We start from the raw sequence: 19,488 nt of genomic DNA on the forward strand, positions 1-19,488 counted from the left end.
CTGTACGGTAGGTACTATTATTATCCCTGTATTACAATGAAGGGAACTGGAGGTATAAGTTAGGAAACTTCCAGGATCTCATGGTTAGTTAATGGAAGAACTGAGACTCACCCAGGCAGCCTGGCTTCAGAGCCTTTGCTCTCACTCATCGTGTGGTATGGATCTGACTTGAGAAAGGTCTCTCTCATCACAGGCCGTTATAGATGATTTTTTGAGCCCCAACATATGACTTTTTTAGGGGGTTACTTTGGCCCGTATTTTCACCTACTGTGATCTGTAAAAAATCTGTTACCTAGCACACTCCCAATTTTTGGGTCACTTGGCAAGTTTGATGAGCTTGCTGTCTACTATGTTTTCAGCCAGCTTATTGGTAAAATTTTAGGCAAAGCCAAAGATTGCATGCCTTGGTTCGTCACTGGAGGTGTTCTCTGGGTTTAGTCAACAAGCAAATATTTATTGAGTACATCCATAATGCCATGTATTAGACCCAGGATTAGGAATCAAAAGGTGAACAAGACATGGTCCTAGTCTCCAAAAGGCACACGGTCTATACAGCAGAAGGAGGACCAGTCTTGTAAATAACACCAGTGAGTGCTGCAGTAAGAGTTTAACAAGAGTCTTGTGGGAGCAGAGAGGAAAGAGGGCTGACTGTGCCTGGAAGTCATCAGGGAGGCTTCACAGAAGAGGTGACATTGCGCTGGCGCTCAAAGGATGCAAAGACATGGAGTCATGACAAGGCATGGCATGTTTGAGGACAGTGAAGTTCAGTGTAGCTTAAATAGAATGTGTTAGGAGGTGAGGGCAGAGATATTACGGCTAGGAGTTAGGAAAGACCAAGCTAAGGAATTTGGGTTTTATCCTCTTAGCCAATGGACATCTTTAAGGAAGAAAATGTCCTGCTCAGATTTGCCTTTCAGGGGTTGATGTGGGATGTATTGGAGAGCAGATTAAGTCTACTGTCTAGAAACCAGTTAGAAAGCACATAAAAGAAAAGGGAACCAAGCAAGCGGCAGCAAGACTGGAAAAGGGAAGATAGATTTGAGAGATCTTTCCATAGACAAAATTGGATTGGTTCTGTGGGTGAGGGAGGGAGAGAAGCTGCAGATGACTACTTCAAGATTTATATGCGGGAACCTGGCTACATGGTGATGTCATTGTCATTTACTGAGACAGGGCAACAAGTCAGAGGGAGCAGTGAGTTCAATTTGGTGCATGTTCAGCCTGTCCTAGGTCCATTAAATAACACTTTTATTATTGGTCATTTATAACAATTAAAAATATTATCAAAATGCTTTGTCATCTCACCCCCTCTTCCTTTGTCATCCCAAAGGTCTGGCAGGAGACTTTGTCCATGTACTTTGTAGAAGTCAAGGACCCTTGTGTCTGTTATTTGTTTGGTCTATAATTTAGTAACCCTGCTAGAAAAGGTAACAAGACTAGTGTGTGTGCCATGGCTTCTTAGGGAAGCAGGCTGCGTTGTGAAGGTCCAATTCATGATCTGCTCCAGAGCTTTGCCAGAGACAGAGGTGAAGTTAAGCAGTTCTTCTTCTTAACAGTTCTGTATACGTATTGTTTCTTTTGCCTTGACTCTGTTTCCTTCACTAGACTGAACTCCTTGAACCCCCTGGTGCCTGGAGCAGAGTGGGTACTGAGGGAATGCTAGCTGCCAAAAAGCAAGGCGTTGCCTGTTTTCCCCATGGCCCCTCAGTGATTACCAACGGTGGTTCAGGAATCATACCTGCAGGTTCCTTCTGTATCCTGGGATGTGATTCTTCTAAGACTGGCATCTTTTAACTCAGTCATCTTTGGGCGATTATAAGTTGGTTGGTTCTTGGGCCATCTTGGATTTGAGGTTTCCCTTAAGTATGTGTTTCCCTTAAGTATGTTCCAGTTTGAAGTGCTTTCTCCTTGATAGAGAAGATGGAACACATTGGAGATGAACATTCCCCCCTTCTCTGTCATTTTGGTAGATTAGAGCCTCTGTCCCCATGAGGGGCTCACTTCCTCCCTGCTTCTTCTTACAGCTTTGCATGTAGGCTTTAGCCACGTTTCTAGTAGTTCTTGCATTTTCACAAGCTCTGCTCATGCTGTTTTATGAGCCCACACCACTGTCTTTGGGTCTGTCCTGGATTATGGGCAGGTGCTTGTGTCTTTGGACACATCCTTAGAGCCCCCTGTGCATGGCCTTGCCATTGGCAGCTGCTTTCTCCTGGTTCCTTTTTCCGGGATTATCATGCTTTAGAGGATCAGAATCCACTTGTTGGAGGCCAGGCCTTGTCCTTCAAAATGCCTTCCCTTTTGGGATCTCTGCTCATACTATTCCTTTGTCTCAACTTCTAAATACTGGTTTTCTGGAAGTCTAGGCTAAACAATTGTTTTTGTCCTAAGGCTTTTTCTTCCCTCCTTTGAACTCTGAATTGACAAGGTTACTTCCTCCCAATGTGGTATTCTTGTTGTTATTGTTTTGCTAATTAAGGTTGTGTTTTGTTTTTTTAAACATAATTTACTAGAATTTGCTTTCTGGTCAGAATCGAGTTCTGGGTAGCAATTCCCTTCTTCCATCTTCAGCTGTGTGAGAGGCAAACTCTTCAGTAAGGCAAGACAGGAATGTATCAGGTGCCCTGCTCTTGGCAGAAAAAGACTTAGTCTCTCTCGAAGATGTCCTCGTGCTCACGGTGGGTGATTTGAGTCCTGTCTTGCATCTGGGCCATTTTGTAAACTGGGTAGGAAAGAGTGGTTCGTATCTTCTACCACACATTCCTCCATATGTTACCACATAGCTACTTACTGTTCTTTTTCCTTCTCTCTTCACCCAGCTGTCCTCCAGTATTAGGTGTGTGGAATTGTGGGATTGTTGTCAGGGGTGGTGTGTGTGTGTGTGTGTGTGTGTGTGTGTGTGTGTGATTTGTAAGACCCTTCTCCTCTACTTTCTCTCTCAGCTCCCTCCACCTCCCGTTAGATCTGTTGATTAAGGTATACATGCCTTGAGTCTCATTCCGCTAAACTGGGGTGATGAAGATGAGTGGCATTTATCACTTCCAGTTGAAAATTTATATTTGCTTTGTCAGTTGTATAGGGTCAAATGGATGGGGGCTACGTGTGGACCAGAAGCTGTGTTTGTGACCTCCTTCTGTCTTATTTTCTTCTGATAGTTTGTCCATCTCTGTGGGTTTCGTGAAGTCATGCCTACATACTACAAAGAGCAGAGCATTTTTTCTCCCTGCCACTCAGATTTTAGCTTGCAGCCAACTTGGAGAGCCTAGTGTGTTTCCTTCCTCCCATCATCTACCCTGTGTCCTGGGGAAAGATGCCTTGTATCCTGCTGTAAGCCATGGCCTATAGAATTGCTCTGATACACAGTCTGCCCATTTAATCAGTAAGTGTGTGTTGCAGCTCCTCTGCGCTAAGCTCTGTGCTGGGCCTGACGGTTGCAGAGATAAATGGGGCTGACCAGCAAACAGAGCAGGGAAAGGAGGCCTTTAGGAGGAAGGAGACAGGGTAACAGTACACTAATATCAGCAGCTCAGGGTTTGTTTGTCAAAGCCTCGTTTGTAGTGAAAAAAGGGACCTGGAGGTTAGAGTCTGAATTGGGTTGAATCCTGGCTCTGTCAGTCACTAAGCTGTGTGACCTTGGGCAAGTTACCTCGCCAGCCTTGGTTGCCACACCTGTAAATGTAGTCAGCCCGATATTGGCTCTATTCCAGAGGCCTGTTAGGAGGCTTAAATATAGCATATTTTCTATATATAAAGTGCACCTGACGCATGGTTGGTGCGGTATACACAAAGATTCTTCTTTCTCTTTCGAAGTCGGCTGGAAGAAACAGAAATATCTGTGTCCTGTAGCCTTTCAGTTTCCTTCCCAAGACTCCGCTGTGGTTGACATCCCTGCTGTGCGCAGGGCTCATTTCCAAGTAAGTCAGAAGTGGTCAGCAGTAGCGGTTTGGGGCCTCAGCCTGCTCTTTATCATATTTGGGTTATACTCTCCAGGAAGATGCCAGGTCTTTCTGTCACCTGCGTTCCCCTCATACTCTGAGTTCCAGCAGGTCCTTCTTTCCCCCTCCGAGGTCAGCATAGGGTCACCATCTCCACCCACCTCCTGCTCTAACAAGCAGGTCAGCTTGCTTCTGGGGCACTCAGGCTGGGGGTCAAATATAGGACCAAAGCATACTGCCCCTGAGAATCCCTAGACTTAATTTTTAAGAAGAAATACACGCAGATGGTAGAAATCCAGACAATACAGAAAGATATAAAATGAAAAGGGGAAAAAAATGGAAAATGGTACTAGCTTCCCTCTAGTGCCTACTCCCCTGGGGTCAACTCTGTCGATGTTTTGGGGGGTAAATACCTCCAGAAAAATGTTTAGCATCCACAAGTCTGTATATCTTCTCCCTCTGCCTTAAACAAAACAAAACAAAACAAAACAACAAAACCACCCAAGTGGTATATTTTACATTCTGTTTAGCACCTTTTTATTTTTGGAAATTTAAGAAACAAAAAAGAAAATGCTATCTATATTACCACCATTTATGAATAACCACTAATGAACCTTTTGGTGTGTTTGCTTCTTGTCTATGTGAACATACTTTAAAAGTTACTTAAGTAATGTGAATGCAGCTCCATTAAACAAAAAAAGAACAGAAACAAAAAAGCCAAAGTATCATCATGTTCTTTGTCTGCTTTCCCATTTATTAACACCCAGTTCCCCTCATAGTGGCGGATGCAGCCCTGTCGCGCTCTTTCAGCAGGCTGTGCCACACTCTGTTATATGGAGATGCTGCCATTTATCTGACCATCTCCTCAGTGGTAGACATTTAGGTTCTGACCAATTTTTTTGCCATTAAGATACTTTAGGAACATATTTGTAGGATGATTTCCTAGCTAAGTAATTATTGGGCCTAAGGTTTGAACATTTACAATTTTGATAGATATAGCCAAAAATATACTAGTTTATATCCCTGTTGAGCGTATGAGAGAGTGCCTTTTCCTCAAGAATCTTTGCATAAACTCAGGAGTTTGTTTGTTTGTTTGTTTTTTGGCCTCACGGCTTGCAGGATCTTAGTTCCCCGACCAGGGATCGAACCCGTGCCCCCTGCAGTGGAAGCTCGGAGTCCTAACCACTGGACAGCCAGGGAAGTTCCTCTTTTGTTTCGTTTTTGGTCAAACATTAAAAAAAAAATTCGCCATTCTGGTGAAGTTATTGTTATTGTTTTTATAAACATTTCTCTTTTAATGAGTTGCATCGAGCATCTTTTGTTTGTGTTTCTTTTGCTTTGAACTGCCTGTTCTTATTCTTTGGCCATTTTTATATTGGATTGTTAATCTTTTACAATTGATTTGCCAGAGTTAAGTTAACCTTTTATCTGTCATGTGTTGCAAGTATTTAAAAAACTTTGTCATTTACAGTGTAACTTCTAAGCCTCTTGTCTTTTTGTTGAAGGTTAGTCCTTTGTGGCTCCCCAGGGAAGGTCCTGGAGAGTAAGAGCGAGGGCGAGGGTGGGGACCACAGGGAAGGTCATGCTCATCTTCTGGGCAGTGTGGCTCAGTGCTTTTAAAGGCTTTTTGTACTGGGTTCCTTCCCCATTGTAAGTTTTAGCTTTGTTTTAGGTCGGGATTTCCCCCCATCACATTAATGAAAATCAGTAAACAAAATAGAAAACCGCTTTCACCTCCCAACCAAATGTTTGGGAATGTGTGTGCCAACATGAAGGACCCGATGATGTACTTCTGTGTGTCTTTTTTTTCAGTGACCTTCTAAGATTCAAAAAAATCTGCTGTTTGATTTGTTTGTTTAGATCAGTTCCTAGGGGAGGCCCATCAGTTGCTCCTGAGCTGTGCAGAGGTTCTAGAAGAGGGACATACTCTTTCTGCCCCTATAGATGTAGAGGAAAACCATCATTTCAGCCAAGACTTATCTGTTTGTCATGTCTTACGCTCCCGAGCTGGGCTAGATGAAAAGAGATGTGTGACACCTCTCTCCAGCCTTTCGTCTCTCTGAAATTTGGGAGATACTGTGTCAGCACACAGTTTATGTCCTTTATAGCACAAATCATGATGTGTAATTAAAAATTAAAAAAAAAAATTGTTTGTTGTGTACTTCCTGCCCTAAAATGTAAGCTCCATGGGGGTGCAGGCCTTATTTGTCGTGCTCTCTGTTGTTTCCCAGCACCTTCCAAACCAGCGTGTGGCACGTGCCAGGCACTCCGGGTTTGCCAAGTGATGGCAATCTGGGTAGGTGAGGTCAAGTGCTGTGAGTGCCACATGTCTCCCCATCCCCTCGATGGCTGCAGAGCCAGCGACGGGGGCTTTGGAGCGACGTGGCTTTTTAGAGAGATAACACATGATGTCAGGACAACATGTCCTGGTCCTGCAGCCTTGTGACTCCTCATACCTCCCTGTTCACTGTTCAGGGCTCTGGGGGCCCAGTGTTGTAGGTTTCAGGTTGAAAGGAGAGGTCCAGTGATCTTTGAGCCAGACATGGATGCCCCACTCCTAGCTGGAGAGCCGGGGAGGCTAGGTCAAGGGCCAGGTGGAGCTGGAGCAGGACAGAGAGTGACTGTGTAGGTTGCACTACAGTTCTGCTCTTCTCCTCTCCTTAGAGGAGGGCTGTGCCGCATCCAGCGCCCACTGGGCATGAGCTGCTTTCTTGCTCAACAGTCGACAGGGCAGCCCCTGGTCTGTGGCTAAGCCACCTGGCAGAGCTGCCTGGAAGTCCATAGCTGCTGTTCCCTGGCCACAGGGCCTGGGGGTATGGGTGACAGCCTCCAAGTAAAATTTGGAGAGTAAGCTTCTTTGCCTCTTTAAAAAGTGTATATGCTAATTGTAAGTCACTTAGAAAATTAAGATATAATAAAGAAAATTAAGGCACCTGTAATCCTATCTTTCAGATATATAATTATCAATATTAACGTACTGTGAATGCGCTTCCATATATATGTATATATATACACATACTATGTACATCTGTGTACATATACGTACACACACGAATATAAATAGATATACATATAGAACTGTACTGTACATAAAGCTTTGTAGGTTGCTTTTTCACATACTGTCAGATAAATTTAAGGAAATTTCAGATTGGGAATTATGCTGCAAAAGAAAAAAAATAGAGTGCTACTGCTGATAGCGACAAGGTTACTGAGACACTTAGGAATCCATTTCGCATTAAATATTCTTCCGAAACATCATTTTAATGATTGAAGATTGTATAGATAAACTCTTTTTGTAAAAGCAATCTCTATTGCTTGTTGCTGGGCGTTCGGTTTGCTAGCCATTTCTAGTTAAGGTAAACAACTCTTAGAATATGCATAGCCTTGAAGCTCCACCTATGATTAGTGCCATAGGGTAAAATTCTAAAATTCTGCAGTTCTTGAATTCTGGAATTTCAAAGTTAAAGGGTTGGTTTGCACTTTAAGGCCTGTGTACATTTTCAGCCCCCATTTTGGCTGTTGGTATCATGGACAGTCTTGGGCAGATGTTGTTCCCTTTGCCTTACCACGGGATGGTGGGAAAGAGGCTTTGGGAGCAGTGAGAATGGGGTTCAGATTCCAGCCCTGCTGGGGACAGCCAGCTCAGAGACCTTGAAGTGATCGCGTAGCTTCTCTGAGCCTGTGTTTTCTCATTTACAAAGTAGGATGCGTCCTCCTGGGGCGGGTCTGAGGGTTCCCCGTTGGAAGTGCTTAGCACACGTTTAACTCAGAGCCCTCCCTGGAAGCAGGGGCTCCCTTCTCCCTGCCCCTTTGCGGCTGCTCCTTGCTTGCTGCCAGCTCTGTGCTAAGGAGCTTGCTAGGACTCAGCCCACAGCAACACCTCTGCTTCCCAAGTCCTCCTCTTTTCTTCTGGCCTGCAGAGTGCCCAGGTCGGCCCCCTCCTTATGGTAGGGAGGGGAGTGGGTGAGCCTGGCCCACAGCAGGGGTGGTGCCCTCCTGCTGGGAGTGCAGAGGAGGTCTTATTTACCAAGGTGCCCCACAGGCCGGCACCACGCTCTGCCTGATTCAGACTTTTGCAATCACTCTTGGCACCGCATCAGTCTTGGAAGGGATGGATGGCTTCATTCTCTCAGGACATGTACGCCCCACCCCCAGCTGTCTAGTTTAGGTGGTGTGGGAGGGAGAGGGAGACTCAGGGCTAGGATGCCTAAGCCCGCTTCTCCCCCCCCCCCCCCCCCCCCCCGTGTGTTCTGGGTCCCCCTCCACCCAGCGCCTAGAGCTATTAATAGCACCTTAAATGAGATGAGTGTGAGCGGGATCCCAGCTGCCCACCCCAGTGGGACTCTGGCACACTGTGGGGGGTGGTTTGGGGGGCAGAACAATAATAGCAAACACTAATGCAGTGCTTACTATGTGCCAAGCACCGTTCTTAGTAATTTACATAATGCATATGTATGAATTCATTTAATATAGGTAGGTACTATTATTATCCTATTTAAGAGATAAGGAAACACCGCACAAAGGAATTAAAAACTTCCCCAAGTTCACACACTTGGTAAGCGGTGGAGCTTGTGAAGGGGATGATGCCTTGGGACCTGGGGCTTGTTCCTTCCTGTCTTGTCCTCAGATCTGCCTTGCTGGTGAGCTGCGCTTCAGGCCCCAGCCTCTGTTTCCCTCCTTTTCTCTGGCTCACCTAGGCTTAGGATGCTGATTACTCCCAAGTCTTTTCATGTGGCCCCATGATAGAAGATTTGGTGGGGGATATAAGGGGTACCATCCTCTTCCCTCCACGTTCCGGCAAAGACAGGCATGGAACAGTATTTTTTTTTTTTTTTAATTTTATTGGTGTATTGTTGATTTACAATGTTGTGTTAGTTTCAGGTGTATAGCAAAGGGATTCAATTATACATCTACATGTATTCATTCTTTTTTAGATTCTCATCTCATTTAGGTAATCACAGAATATTGAATAGAGTTCCCTGTGCTATACAGTAGGTCCTTGTTGTTTATCCATTGGGATACTAGTTTGCATCCCAAATTCCCACTCCATCCCTCCCCCACCCCGCTCCCTCTTGACAACCACAAGTCTGTTCTCTGTGAGTCTGTTTCTGTTTCATAGATAAGTTCATTTGTATCATTTTTTAAAGATTTCATGTATAGGTGATATATGATATTTGTCTTTCTCTTTCTGACTTACTTCACTTAATATGACAATCTCTAGGTCCATCCATGTTGCTGCAAATGGCATTATTTCATTCTTTTTAATGGTTGAGTAGTATTCCATTGCATATATGTACCACATCTTCTTTATCCATTCATCTGTTGGCAGGCATTTAGGTTGCTTACATGTCTTGGCTATTGTAAATAGCGCTGCTGTGAACATTGGGGTGCATGTATCTTTTGAATTAGAATCTTCCTCTTTTCTGGATATATGCCCAGGATTGGGATTGCTGGATTGCATGGTAATGGAACAGTATTTTGGGAGAAATCCCACAGCTCCCTCATTGCCACAATTACCCTAGAGTTTCCTCCCCAGGCAGTGGGCTCTGTGGCCTGGTCCCTGGCCCCCGCCACACTTGGTAGGTAGGTGACCTTGCCTATTGCATTGCAGTCTAGCACATGCAACAGTTAACCTTCTCTACAAAGCAAGGGAATTTCAGATGCGAACTACAGGGGGGCCGAGGCAAGTCACAGTATCCATTCCGGGCTTAGCATGGGCTTAAAATATTTTATAATCCCTTTCAGGCATTCCTTGTCTCAGGGCCTGTGGCTTTTTGGTGGGAAGACTCTTCTTTCCTTCAGACGTGAGCCCTCAGGGCTGTGGTTCTGGGCCCTTTCGCCTCCACTGTCCTTGTCCAGGCCAAAGAGGTAGGAGCCTTTCCCACATGACTCTCTTGGCTTCTGGTTGAACCTGCCGTGTTCCTCTGCTGGTGGCTCCTGGCAGCACCCCAGGAATCCTGTTTTCTCTCCCTGTCTCTTCTCTGGCTCAGAGCTCAGCACCTCCCTTGCTGATCTTTACTTAGCCCGGTACTCCAGATTAGCACATTCTTGCTTTCCTCTCTCCAGGCTTTTGTACCCCACAGCTGTCTACAAAGCCTCTTTGGCTCTTAATGGCTTTGCCCCTGTGACGTCAGCCAGCCTGTCCTCCTGACTGGGTTGAAGGTCTTGCTTTCCTTGCATGGGCTGGTTTTTATATCCATTCAAGGATTTCTGATAAATACATACCTGGCTGTCAATTACCAGTCTTCATGGGAAATTCTTACTATGTTTCTCTTAGAATTTAAAAATACTGCTCTTTCCAATTTTCTTATTTTGCCAAATTGAATCCAGTTTTACAGATGAGGAAACCCTTTTCAGAAAGGTAGATTGGCTTGCCTGACACAAGCTGGGAAGTGCAGAACTGGGATGCAAATTGTGTGCGATTCCCAAGACCAGGTTTGTTGTGCTAGGCCAATCCAGCTCCTCTACCAGGTAAGGAATTGTGTGTAAACCTGGAGGTGGAATGTGAACCCAGGCGTTCTGGCTGTAGATTCTCTTTTGCCTAATGCCACACACGCTAACGTGTCTATAGCAAAGAGAGCAAGCAGAACCTGCAGTGCGTGCTCTGAGTTTAGGAGGGGCCGAGGGGCATGCAGTTGGGTTTGGGCCTTGGTGTGTCCTCATTTAGCACAGCTGTGGTTGGTTAGAGCACAGAGCTGGTTTCCAGGCGGTGGTCACAGGACTGCAGACAGAAACCCAGCCTATAGTCTTGCTGGTGACTTGTATATATCAGGGTTTCTTGGTTATATCCGGATGTTCCAGCTTCAACTCAGAGGTGATGGAGAGGGCCCCTGTGCTGTGGCAGTTATGCTGATGGTTTACAGTGGTGAGTGCCTTTCTGATAACAAAGCACATTTAGAGGTATTCTTTCATTAGGTGCTTGCAATGGCTCTGTGAGGGAGGGGGCCAGGCAGGTATTTTAACCCCCAACTTACAAATGTGGAACAGGCTCAGAAAGGTGATAGCCTCTCCAAGGCTATGCAACCAGAAATTGACAAATTCCAGACCAAGCCCAAGTCTCTCATGATTGTAAATCCAATGACCTCATGTTGCCTCTGAGTGAATTTGACAACTTCAATTCTTCCTCTCTGGGCTTCAGTTCCTATGTGCCTGTAGGGGGCGGTAGAGGTCTTTCTATTTTGGGTGCTCTGAGAACTTTTTCTCTTGAACCCTTTGAACTTATCAGTCTTACAGCACACTATCTCTCTGGATTAGAAGCATTTTCTGTGTGTCTACCTACCCTCATGCCCTCACCCCCCCCAGTTTGAGTTCTTTCAGGTTGGGACTCTTCTATTTGGTCTTGACATCTAGCGCAGTGTGTGGCCCATAGTAGGAGCTCGATAAATGCTTGTTGAATTGAAATACATGCAAATGAAATTGGCCAGCATCTCCTCCTCCTTCTCATAGTGCATGGGAAAGGAAAATAACCTTTTTCCTTGGTCCATCCAAATGAATGAAGTTGAAGGTGGCAAAACTCAGGACCTGAGCAGTGTCCTTAGATGGCCACCAGGTGGCAGTGTGACCCCATGGCGACCTTGTCTTCTGCCTGCTCCCTAGGAGACTGAATTATCTGGGCCCCTTTTGGGGGATTGCCTCTGCAAAGCCAGTTTGCATTTGGTGATCTGAGACTGAGAAGTCTTGGTCTCTGCCCCTCCTGTAAAAGTTGTGTGTTATCGTGGAAAAGGTTTAGGCTTTGGAATCCACCAGGCCTGGTTTCCAACCCCGGCTCTGCCTTTCCCCAGGAACTGAGCCTGGGACACACTACTTCTCTGAGCCTCAGTTTCCGCATCCTGTAAAATGGGCAGCCGTTGTACAATTAGGAAAGGACCAGCATATCATAGACCACAGCATAACTGAATGTTAGTTTTATTTTTGGAAATTCCTGTGTTTGCTTTTCCCTGCCCTCTGTAATCTGGCTCCGTCCTGGCCGTCTGATCTTACTCACCAAGCTTCATGCACTTTCCAGCAGGTCTCTTAGCGCTCCTGATGCATCACCCACCAACCCAAGGTACCTCTTGGTACCAAGGTGACTGCCATGGCACCAGGTGTCATATGCAGGAGAGATGGTGTGCATTCCTTGTGCTCCTTTTAAGAGGCCTCTCAGCAGACTTCCTATGAAGTTCTTCTTGACCAGTGTCAGGTCTTAGTAAAGGGCCTGGCTTAGACTAGTCAAGATTCAGCCCTTCAGGACAGGAATAAAGACACAGATGTAGAGAATGGACTTGAGGACACGGGGAGGGGGAAGGGTGGGCTGGGACGAAGTGAGAGCGTGACATGGACATATATATACACTACCAAATGTAAAATAGATAGCTAGTGGGAAGCAGCCACGTAGCACAGGGAGATCAGCTTGGTGCTTTGTGACCACCTAGAGGGGTGGGATAGGGAGGGTGGGAGGCAGCCGCAAGAAGGAGGAGCTATGGGGATATATGTATATGTATGGCTGATTCCCTTTGTTGTAAAGCAGAAACCAACACACCATTGTAAAGCAATTGTACACCAATAAAGATGTTAAAAAAAAAAAAAAAAGATTCAGCCCTTGAGGCAGGTGAGGGCGCCAGGCTGCCTTAATACCCCCTGGCCACCTGGTCCATGGAAGAAGAGGGGACAAGGACGAGGCCCGTGAGTTAAGTAACTAGCTCATGGTTGCAGATCTAGTAAGAACCAGGATTCAGACCACAGCGGGCTGACTCCTGAGACTATCTGTTGGTTGAAAGGACATTGCTCGGGATTTGATATGCTGGGGTTTAGGGATCTTGGAGGTACCTTTTCTAACTGATCTGGAGTCTCCCCTGTCTCTAGGCCCCTTTCCATTGTTTGGTTTTTTCCTCAGTCTGTCTTTCTGCCCAGGTGTCCTTTACCCTCTTGTCTCCCAATGCTCAACTCTGCTCGCCTTCTGGAATAGACTTCATGCCCATAGCTGGGCCTTTCCCCTGAATGGTCAAGGGTGGTCTCAGAGTAGCTGTCAAGACCCCATGAGGGGTCATCTTGAGGTTCCTTTTAGAGCAGACGAGGGAGCTGCAGAGCTCTGAGTCGGGGCTTAGGAGAAGGAAGTGCAGGGAAAGTGCTAAGGGGGCTGGCGTTGGACCAGGGTAGGGAGAGTCGGTGGTGTGTCGGTGGGGATGTGGGCGAGTGCGTGGGCCAGGCCTTGCAGTAGGTCCAGGTGGCGCAGCAGCCGGCTGCCCCGCCGAGGTTACTCAGGAGGCGTTTGGCTTGCAGATGCTTCAGGACTGCCCCAAGGCCCGCCGGGAGGTGGAGCTGCACTGGCGGGCCTCCCAGTGCCCACACATTGTGCGGATCGTGGACGTCTATGAGAACCTGTACGCGGGGAGGAAGTGCCTGCTGATCGTCATGGAGTGGTGAGCAGCCCTTCCTCTTTATTCCTGGCCCAGCCTGATCCCACTCCCCACCCAGGCCCCTTACCTTCTGAGGACTGCCACATGGGGACTCTGAAGCTTAAAATGTAAAGATTTTTGGAGGGGCAGTGGGGAGAGTGCTAGTGGGATGCTATGTCCTCAGATCTGACTGTGGCTTTGTTTCAGTTTGGATGGTGGAGAACTCTTCAGCCGAATCCAGGACCGAGGAGACCAGGCATTCACAGAAAGAGGTAGAAAGGGTCTGTTGTGGGGCCTGGGCTCGGGCAGGCAGGGCCCGGGGTGTCTGAAGGGGCTCTCGTGAGAGGTGCGGAGGCCTGCTGCCTTCTCTGACTCGCCACTGGGGCCTTCTTCCTCAGCTGAGCCAGGGCTGCTCCTCATTCCTTGGTTTCTGGGGGGCGGGGGTGGACGTAGGGAGCCTTAGGCTGTGTGGGGGATCGGTGTGTTGGGTTTCCAAACCTAATGACACATCTTGTGACTTTCCTTCCCGCTCCCACATCCCCTCTTCTCTGCAGAGGCATCAGAGATCATGAAGAGCATCGGCGAGGCGATCCAGTACTTACACTCGATCAACATCGCACATCGGGATGTCAAGGTACCAGCTGTTCTTTTTGTCCCCCCCCCCCAGTTCCCCCAACTCAGGTGCCGTGGAGGCCGTAGGGGTCAGGGTCGTGGTGACCCTAGGGAGGGTCCCCAGAGTCATCCTGCATCCCCGCTGCCTGGTTCCTGAGTGAGAGTGGGGCGGAGTGCCACTCTCTACCCTGCAGGCCCTGCCCTCGCTGGGCAAACCCCCGCCCCAGTCATGCAGCCTTGTGAGGCCGCCCTCATCCTGCGGTGCTCCTCAGTCACACCTCACCGCCACACCTTCGGTCTCTATGTCACTGCAGTGTTCACTGCGGTTCTCTGCATCAGTGTCCGACTCCCGTGCACGCTGTAAGCTCTTGGGAGGCAGGGAGCTGAGGGTCCTCACAGTGTGCAGATCACAGGGGCTGGACAAATGGTTGTTGAATGGAGGAAGAAAGGAAGGGAGGAAGAGAGGGAGGGATAGCCCCTCACAGGTTCAGCAGAGGTTCTGTTTATGTCTCTTTGTCTGTAGCCTGAGAATCTCTTATACACCTCCAAAAGGCCCAACGCCATTCTCAAACTCACTGATTTTGGCTTTGCCAAGGAAACCACCAGCCACAACTCTCTGACCACTCCCTGTTACACGCCATACTATGTGGGTAAGTCCAGAGGAGGTCTGGGGAGCTTGTCTTCCCCAGAGCTCTTCTAAAACCCTCCTCTTGCCGGTCTCAGGGCCACAGGTCCTAGGAGAGTTGAGTCCTCAGGCCCTTTCTAGCACTGGTTCTGATGTGACCCGACCCAAAATAGGGCTCATCAGAACTCAGCTGGGACTGAAGCATTATAGGAAATTATCTGCCTGAGATTATGGGTGGGATTTTGCACACATGCACGCTTTTCCTGAGAAGAGCTGTCATTCCTTTCAGATTCCCAGTGGAGTCTGGGATGCAGATTTGGTTCAGGAACCCCAGCTAACTGGCACAGAATAAACTCTCAAAACATGTTTGTCAAATTAAATGGCAGTCTGAAAGGCTCCTGCAGTTCAAGACTTGTTTTATCTTGAGATTCTAGCCCTAGCGCTCTCTTGGAGAAGGGTCTTCTGGTCTCCTTTGTCCAGCCCTGGGTCTGGGCTATGACTGTTCCCCTTCCCAGCCCCGCTAAGTCCCATCAAGATGGGCTGAAGGGTTGGATGGGGAGCACCAGCCACCGAGGAACTGGGGTGGAATCCAGTGTTCTGAGGGCGAGGCCCACCCACGTTGACCTTTGGTTTGCAGCTCCAGAAGTGCTGGGCCCAGAGAAGTATGACAAGTCCTGTGACATGTGGTCCTTGGGTGTCATCATGTACATCCTGTGAGTGTGTGGGGAGGGGCCTGGGGGAAGTGGGGCTGGGCTGGTCTGGGGCAGGGGTGGGATGAGAAGAAGAGGCAAAGATTAGCGTTCCCCTTCTGGATGGGAGATGCCCTGAGAATCCCCTGCATGTTCCTGTCTCTCTGCGTTTAGTGGATTCTGACAGCTAAATGCTATAAATTAGCTAATGAGCAGGAAAATGTGTGGTTTAGCTACTCGGTATGTTGGATTCCTGGGCCCTGTCCTTGACTTTGTATATTGTACCTGAGTCAGTGAGTCCCAATTTCTCTGTGACCTTAGCAAGAAGAAGCCTGTGTCTCACTCTAGTCCTGGTGCAGGACCCTAAATAACATCAGCTCTGTCCCTCTCGTCCCACTTCCTCTCGGCTCAGGCTGTGTGGGTATCCCCCCTTCTATTCCAACCATGGCCTTGCCATCTCTCCGGGCATGAAGAGTCGCATCCGAATGGGCCAGTATGAATTCCCCAACCCAGAATGGTCAGAAGTATCAGAGGAAGGTAGAGAACCCACGTGTACATGTGCGTGTGTGCAGGTGTGTGTGCGTGTGCAGGGGTGGTCTCACGTGGGTGGCGTGGCTGTGGATCTGCACCTGGCCCACAGCTGCTGGGTACGTCCTGTCTGTGTGAAGGGCCTGTGGCAGAGCTGGGGTATGGGGCGCGTGGGGCTGTCAGGGCTGGAGCCATAATGGTCTTCAAGGCTAGCTCCTTGGGTGGTCTGTGTCCATGCCCCTTTGAATCTGGTTTTTCCCTGAAAACTGTGGGAAGGAGCAGGAGAAGGAGCGTGGCCCCTTAGCCATCTCTGTCCCCTCCCCACACCTCGCTTTCCCCCACAGTGAAGATGCTCATCCGGAACCTGCTGAAGACAGAGCCCACCCAGAGGATGACCATCACCGAGTTCATGAACCACCCCTGGATCATGGTAAGCCTGGTGGGCCGGAGGGGCCTGGGTTCATGCGGACTGTCCCTTGGGGCTCCACCCCACCCAGGCTTTCACCCTGACACTTCTCTCTACCCCCAGCAATCAACGAAGGTCCCTCAAACCCCACTGCACACCAGCCGCGTCCTGAAGGAGGACAAGGAGAGGTGGGAGGACGTCAAGGTGAGGGGACCACTGGCCAAGAGGGGCTCAGAGGGTGCTCGCTGAGGTGCTTGGGTGTGAGAGGCGGTGCTGGCCCAGAGGGGCTAGTTTTGTATGAGCTCACCCCAGGGGATGTCTGTTACAACAGGAACAGCGGCTCTGAGCCACTTCCCTGCCGGGTTGTGGGCAGAGGTTCTGTGTTTGGCCTAAAGTTGGCCGTGGCTGTTTTCTACAAGCCCTCTACTGTCTGGGTCTCTAAAGGGACCTGAAGGGTCATCTGGTACCATCTCCTTCACTTTGCAGACGAGGAAACTGACGCCCAGAGGGGGGGGGGGTGACCTGTTCAAGGTCACTCAGCTAGTGATTGGCTGGGGCAGACACGAACCCAGGTCTCCTCTGACTCCTAGCCGGTGCTCTTTCTGCCTTCCCGTGGCGTCGCTGGAGGGCTCTAGGAGAGCGGTGGCAGCACGGTGGCCAGGCTCTGTTGACCCAGCCCTGGACCCATCAACCAGCCTGCCCTCTGTCTCTTCTGCTCCCACCCGTCACCCTCATCCTGCCCTTGCTTTGTCTGTCGCCTCTCACGTCTCTCTCGGTCACTGCCCCCCAGGAGGAGATGACCAGTGCCTTGGCCACGATGCGGGTCGACTATGAGCAGATCAAGATAAAAAAGATTGAAGATGCATCCAACCCTCTGCTTCTGAAGAGGAGGAAGAAAGCTCGGGCCCTGGAGGCCGCGGCCCTCGCTCACTGAGCCGCTGAGCCCGTCCTGCTCCACTGGAGGACAAGCAATAACTCTTGACCTGAATATATTTTTTAAATGAAGAGACACAGAACTGTCCACTCCCGCCTCCCCTCCTCCTCAGCCTCATGGAGCCCGGACCTCGTCATAGGCTGAATTCTGCCTTTGCTTCTGGCCACCCCTGAGAGGGAGAGCCTGGAAGGCTGGGAGGGCGTGGAGAGAAGGAGCAAGATGCTCGTGAACCTGTGCTCATTTTGCAGTTTTATCAATAATTTGACTTAGAATTTTTATGAAACTTCTTTTATCGTTCTTGCCCTCATTCCTGCTCCTTCCCCCCAAACCCTTTCCTGTCTGGATACTACAAGGGTTTGGGGTTTGTTACAGGGTGTTTGTGGAAACTGTTATAGAGGGCGTCCCTGTGTCGTGCCACCAGCCCTCTAATTTCCCCACTACAGCCCCAGGTCCCCGCTGGCTGAGGCCTTCCGGGAGCTGCAGGCCGTGGAGGGCTGGGGCCAGGAGGCCACCCACCTCCTCTGCTGAGCCCTCAGACGTCACCAGTGTGCCAGACGGATAGGAGTGAGTGTGGTTGTGTGTGTGCGTGTGCCCGTGCCCGTGTGCCTGGATCAGTGCCTGGGCCTGTGCATTTGAGGGGCCAGGGGCAGGCAGGGCTGCAGAGGGAGGGCCTCTGTCGGGGCTCAGGAACTGTCTCCCTCCTCAGGCCTGCCCTGCCCGCGCTGGCTCTGCCAAAGTGCCTGGGAAGCGTGTCCAGATTCTGAGCCAGGCCGTCCGTGCCTGCCTCTGTGAGCGGGTCCTGGGAGGTGGGGAGGAGTGACTTAGCACTGGCACAGCGACCAGGAAGACTGGAGCCCCGCCCAGGACCCCACTCCCCGCTGAGGGCTGGTCCTGGTCCTCCGAGGCGCTCATCTACCACGTCATCTCTCTGCTTCCCCTTCCTGCCACTATTAACCCGTTCGTGTTTATTTTCTTACATTTTTGCTGTTTCTCCACAGGCCCACTCTCAGCCCGCATGGGTGAGCCTGGGCAGTCGATGAGTGAGTGACACAGGGCTGCTGCATTTCGCGTGCCTCCCGGGCTCTGGGGCATCGGCAGCACCCCCTGGTGGGCAAAGACAGCACGACTCTTGCGGCCCTCCTGCAGATCTCCATCGTGCGGCCTAGCGGGTGGGCGGGGGAGGCTTCACACCAAAGATGTCCCGATCCTGCCCCTCCCCATCAGCCCCTTCCCCCCACCCCACACTACTCAGCGTCATGTGTCCAGGCCAGTGGGGGGGAGGGGGGAGGAGGGAGAGGGGGAGGGCCCTCCCTCCCCAGTATTAATTTGCAGCAGTGTGGGGAGAGGTCCTCTGTGCCATGGTCCCTTGGGGCAGGGGTGACAGTAATGCTTCAGCCTTCATCTCCCTCAGGGGCAGGGTTGGGGGGCGCACCCAGGGTCTTCTCTGGGTGTGAGGGAAGGGCTCCGAGTGCCCATGGCACCTCCCGTCTCTGATGGCGTGTCCAGCACTCAGATTGTTGTAAACTCTTGTTGTTTTGTATGAGCAAAATTGTCTTTACTAAACAGATTTAATAGTTGAAAGGTTTTCTTTCTCTTCCTTCGTGGGGCTCAGCCCCTTGACCCCCCCACCTGGCCTCTTTCCACACATGGAGAGCGGTTCTGTGAGTTGGGAGGGCAGAGTCCGTGTGTCCTGGGAGAGGAGGGGAGGGCTCCCGGGCGAGAGGGAGCCAGCGCCCGCCCCACTGAGGACCTGGCCAGGACCTGGGGTGGGGACACGGAGAGCAGGGCTGGTGCCAACCACGGTGCGGGGAGCCCGTGCTCTTTTGCCCAGTATTGAATCAGGAGCCAAGCTGCTTCTCAGCCCAGTTCTTCGACTTGTTTAGCCACAATCAGGCGCTGACACCCTCAGCCTGGGGGGCTGGCTGGTGTGAGGACTGAAGAAGTTGCTGGTGGTGAATTGGTTCAAATCCTGGGAAAGAGTCCAGAGGAGCAGGTCAGCGTAGTTCCTGAAAGTTCCAGGAGGAGGTGATAGGGGTCAGGCGGAAGCCAGAATACTCTACATCAGACCTGGAAGAGGCCTCAGCGCTCCTATGACCCATTCCCCTCACTTCACAGACGAGAAGGCTGAGGCTCAGACGTGGGGTATCTGAGACGCACACAGTGAACTGGTTCGCAGTGGGGCCCAAGGTAGACATCGGTCTATTGACCCCACTGCGCTCCCTCCCAGTCAGATGGAAAAGCAGTCGTCGGTAAGTTCACCTGCATTTTCTCACTTGATCCTCAGAGCTGTCAGGGAGAGAGGCGAGGCAGGATGGTTATCCCTGTTTTATGAGCGAGGAAACCGACCAAGGGAGTGAAGGGATGTGCTGGGGATCCCAGAGCTAATGG

General features: G+C 49.8%; 1 protein-coding gene across 1 annotated transcript in view; it reads left to right on the forward strand.

The window, feature by feature from the left end:
- Nucleotides 1–18,681, forward strand: part of MAPKAPK2 (MAPK activated protein kinase 2) — a 45,625-nt gene extending 26,944 nt beyond the window's left edge. Inside the window, exons 2-10 of the mRNA XM_068541630.1 lie at nt 13,191–13,330; nt 13,514–13,578; nt 13,861–13,940; nt 14,442–14,568; nt 15,181–15,256; nt 15,645–15,769; nt 16,105–16,190; nt 16,290–16,370; nt 16,957–18,681. Of these exons, the coding sequence (XP_068397731.1) occupies nt 13,191–13,330; nt 13,514–13,578; nt 13,861–13,940; nt 14,442–14,568; nt 15,181–15,256; nt 15,645–15,769; nt 16,105–16,190; nt 16,290–16,370; nt 16,957–17,100 (924 nt within the window). The 3' untranslated portion in view covers nt 17,101–18,681. The remainder of the gene's footprint in view (nt 1–13,190; nt 13,331–13,513; nt 13,579–13,860; nt 13,941–14,441; nt 14,569–15,180; nt 15,257–15,644; nt 15,770–16,104; nt 16,191–16,289; nt 16,371–16,956) is intronic.
- The last annotated feature ends 807 nt before the right edge of the window (nt 18,682–19,488 follow it).

The sequence above is a fragment of the Eschrichtius robustus genome, chromosome 3, assembly GCF_028021215.1.
Source record: "Eschrichtius robustus isolate mEscRob2 chromosome 3, mEscRob2.pri, whole genome shotgun sequence".
NCBI lineage: Eukaryota > Metazoa > Chordata > Mammalia > Artiodactyla > Eschrichtiidae > Eschrichtius > Eschrichtius robustus.